At 39.4% G+C, this 2,775-nt stretch overlaps 1 protein-coding gene across 1 annotated transcript; it reads right to left on the bottom strand.

Moving 5' to 3' along the window:
* Positions 1 to 220: 220 nt before the first annotated feature.
* LOC125532968 lies at positions 221 to 2,471 on the bottom strand. The gene is made up of 3 exons (XM_048696800.1): positions 1,825 to 2,471; positions 488 to 566; positions 221 to 393 (listed from the first exon to the last, which is right to left on the bottom strand). Exons 1-3 carry the CDS (start codon positions 2,469 to 2,471, stop codon positions 337 to 339), a joined length of 783 nt encoding a protein of 260 aa, XP_048552757.1. The 3' UTR covers positions 221 to 336.
* Positions 2,472 to 2,775: the final 304 nt, after the last annotated feature.

The raw sequence follows: 2,775 nt of genomic DNA, 5'->3' as shown, positions 1-2,775 counted from the left end.
AGCAGCCTTTACTCTAAACATTGCTAAGTAAACATCAACATTTACTTTAAATAACAACCTAATAACAGTCTTTAATAAATAGTAGCATTTACTTAGTAAACAACACCTTTATTTCAAACAATGCTTATTAAACAACAGTATGCAGGTGAATCATGGCATGTGGGTGAATAATGGCATATGGGCAAAACACATTTCATACCTTCAAGTTGTAGCGCACAGATACAAGCTTGTGCAGCTTGCCATATAGAAGACGGTTTCTTTGCTTCGTGTGGACCAAAGCAAAAGCGCTCCAATTCCTCTCACAGCCACTTGACGAAACGCATTGTGATACAATCCTCAAGGCACACTTCTGCAGATTAGGAACTTCCCCTCCAAATTGGAACCACCACTCAGCTGCCAAGTTAAAACAAAATTAACATAGTGAGATGAACTGAGTTGCAAAACTGGGGTAATAGAGAATATTACAAGTGGGGTAATTGGAACTTACTTGGTGACATTTTCTCTGCAGAGGAACGTGCCAACCTTGAGCCAAACCTCCCATGACATTCCCTGTAAGTGCCGACTTCATCAATAGCCAAAACAGCGGTCTCAGGGTCTGCGATCTTCTCAATGGCATCTGTTAGTGCAAGAGCATAGTCCATCATCTTGCACATGTTGATCTGATAATGTGTGTAAGGATCAAGGACAACAGCTGCATAGGAAAAGGGAGAACAAAAGAAGTTAAAACCATAAAAAGAGAGCGTCATAATACAAATTTAGTTAGTTTTGTAACTACCTGCAACCAATAGTGTGCCTTCTTGCATAGCATCGATCCTCTTGGACACCTTGCTCATGACTCTATGAAACATTTGTGATCCACCACCAAGATGACTTTCCAACTTTTGTATGGCTGTCATCATACTCTTCTTGAATCCAGATAGGGTGCATCTCTTTTGTGTATCAGCATATCTAAGGGCTTTGTAGAGTGGCTCTAGCACAGCAAGAACCCACTCTAAAGCTGCCCACCACATATTACTAGATAGCAGCTCTTCAGCGAACACATAATCAGCAGCACCGTTCCAAGTACTTCCCTTCCAATCATCGGACACCATCCATTTCCTAAACTCATCTTTCTTACAATGGAAACTCTCCAAGAACATGAACACCGTTCCAAACCAGGTCACATTCGGTTTTATGAGTTCACCACCAATGTTCTTTTTCATGCTATCATGTAGGTTATTGTGATTGTAGAAAAATCTACAGATCTGCTTAGCACTTTTAACTATCACGTCAATCTCACAAAACTTAGCAACATCCTTAAGCATGAGGTTAACAGTGTGGGCAGCACATGGCTATCAAACAATATGACTAAACTCTGGTTGTTCTACCAGAGTTTTACATGCTTTCTTGTAATTTGACCCATTATCAGTTATGATTTGAACAACATTCTCAGAACCTATCTCTTCCACAACGACCTTTCTGATCTCTCTATAGATAAACTCTGCCAATTAATTGCAAGTAAATTTTTGTTTGAAACAAAAATGAAGCGAGTAATAACAGAAAAAAGCATGAATAAACAGAAATGACACTTTTTTTACTCTAAATGCATCATAATATCATGTAAAAAGATTAGAAAAGGCATAATAGCCACATTTAACCATGAATAAACAAACATAACAGATTTTCAACCATGAATAGACAAACATAACAGATTTTCAACTCTAAATGCACAATAAATGCATCATACCATCATGTAGAAAACTAACAAGGCATAGCTAGTCAGAATTAACAATGAATGAACATGCGTAAACATAGTTCCAATCATTAGAAAACTAACCTGGAGTCTGAGTTTGACCAGAAGCATCAATGGATTTATGAAAGAACATCCGTGCATTGCAATACACCATGAAATTGATGAGACTCATACCAGTAGGCCCTGTCCATGAGTCACACATCACAGTTACACCATAGTTCCTCCAGTCTTGCTTGAACATGTTCAACCACTGCTCAGCTTCTTCATAATTCTTGTGCAAATATATCCCATCAATCTCCTTGGCAGTTGGAACAGGAGCTGGGCCAAGGTTTTGAGTTATCTTGACAGCCGCACGAAAATAGGGACAATTTGCTTTCAGACCAGCAATGTCATTAGCATGAAAAAACTTTGCCCAAGCTTGGCCAAGTACATCTTTTGACTCAACATTCAAAGCAGTGTTAATCTTTGGCTGCATTGATACTTTGTTGCTTGACAATTCCTTGTCAAAGTATGCTGTGATACTCTGTTTCCCAAGAGACACACGAACACCACTGCCACTCCCACACCTCCTCTCAACTGCGTGAGAGACATTCTTGTCTCTTAGTGACTCCCGAAGTGTGGCCTGAATCTCTTCCTCGTCATCTTCAATATTTATCACCCCTTCTCCATGGTACAACCCTTCCATGATATCCCTTTCCAAACGAAATCTACGATTTTTCTTTTCCCTCTTCCTCCGCATTGAGTCATCCCGGGATTATTGGTATAGATTGTATGCTGCAGGTAATAGCATGCCTTTACATTGCAAGAATAATAACATACGTAGTAATTATATTATTGTTCATAGCAACATAACTGACATGTTTTTTGTTGCTTGTCTATACTATGCATCTGTGTGCTTGTTCTTGTGAACAAAGGATCAGCAGTAACAGAACATTACCAATGTTCAGACGAGGCAAGCTGCATTCCAGGACAGAAGGCTATAGGTGCATGCAGACGTATCAAAGATTCAGAGTTGAACTCTGCATGTTAAACAAGACAGATTC

This window comes from Triticum urartu, chromosome 1 (assembly GCF_003073215.2).
Source record: "Triticum urartu cultivar G1812 chromosome 1, Tu2.1, whole genome shotgun sequence".
Classification (NCBI taxonomy): Eukaryota; Viridiplantae; Streptophyta; class Magnoliopsida; order Poales; family Poaceae; genus Triticum; species Triticum urartu.
This window is presented reverse-complemented; position numbering and strand designations above follow the sequence as displayed.

Coding starts and splice junctions, on each gene's coding strand:
- LOC125532968 (XM_048696800.1), bottom strand. CDS start 2,471: ATGCGGAGGAAGAGGGAAAAGAAAAATCGTAGATTTCGTTTGGAAAGG. Junction 567..1,824: donor GATGCTTCTGGTCAAACTCA/GACTCCAGGTTA, acceptor TTGGCTATTGAT/GAAGTCGGCACTTACAGGGA. Junction 394..487: donor TGCAGAGAAAATGTCACCAA/GTAAGTTCCAAT, acceptor TTAACTTGGCAG/CTGAGTGGTGGTTCCAATTT.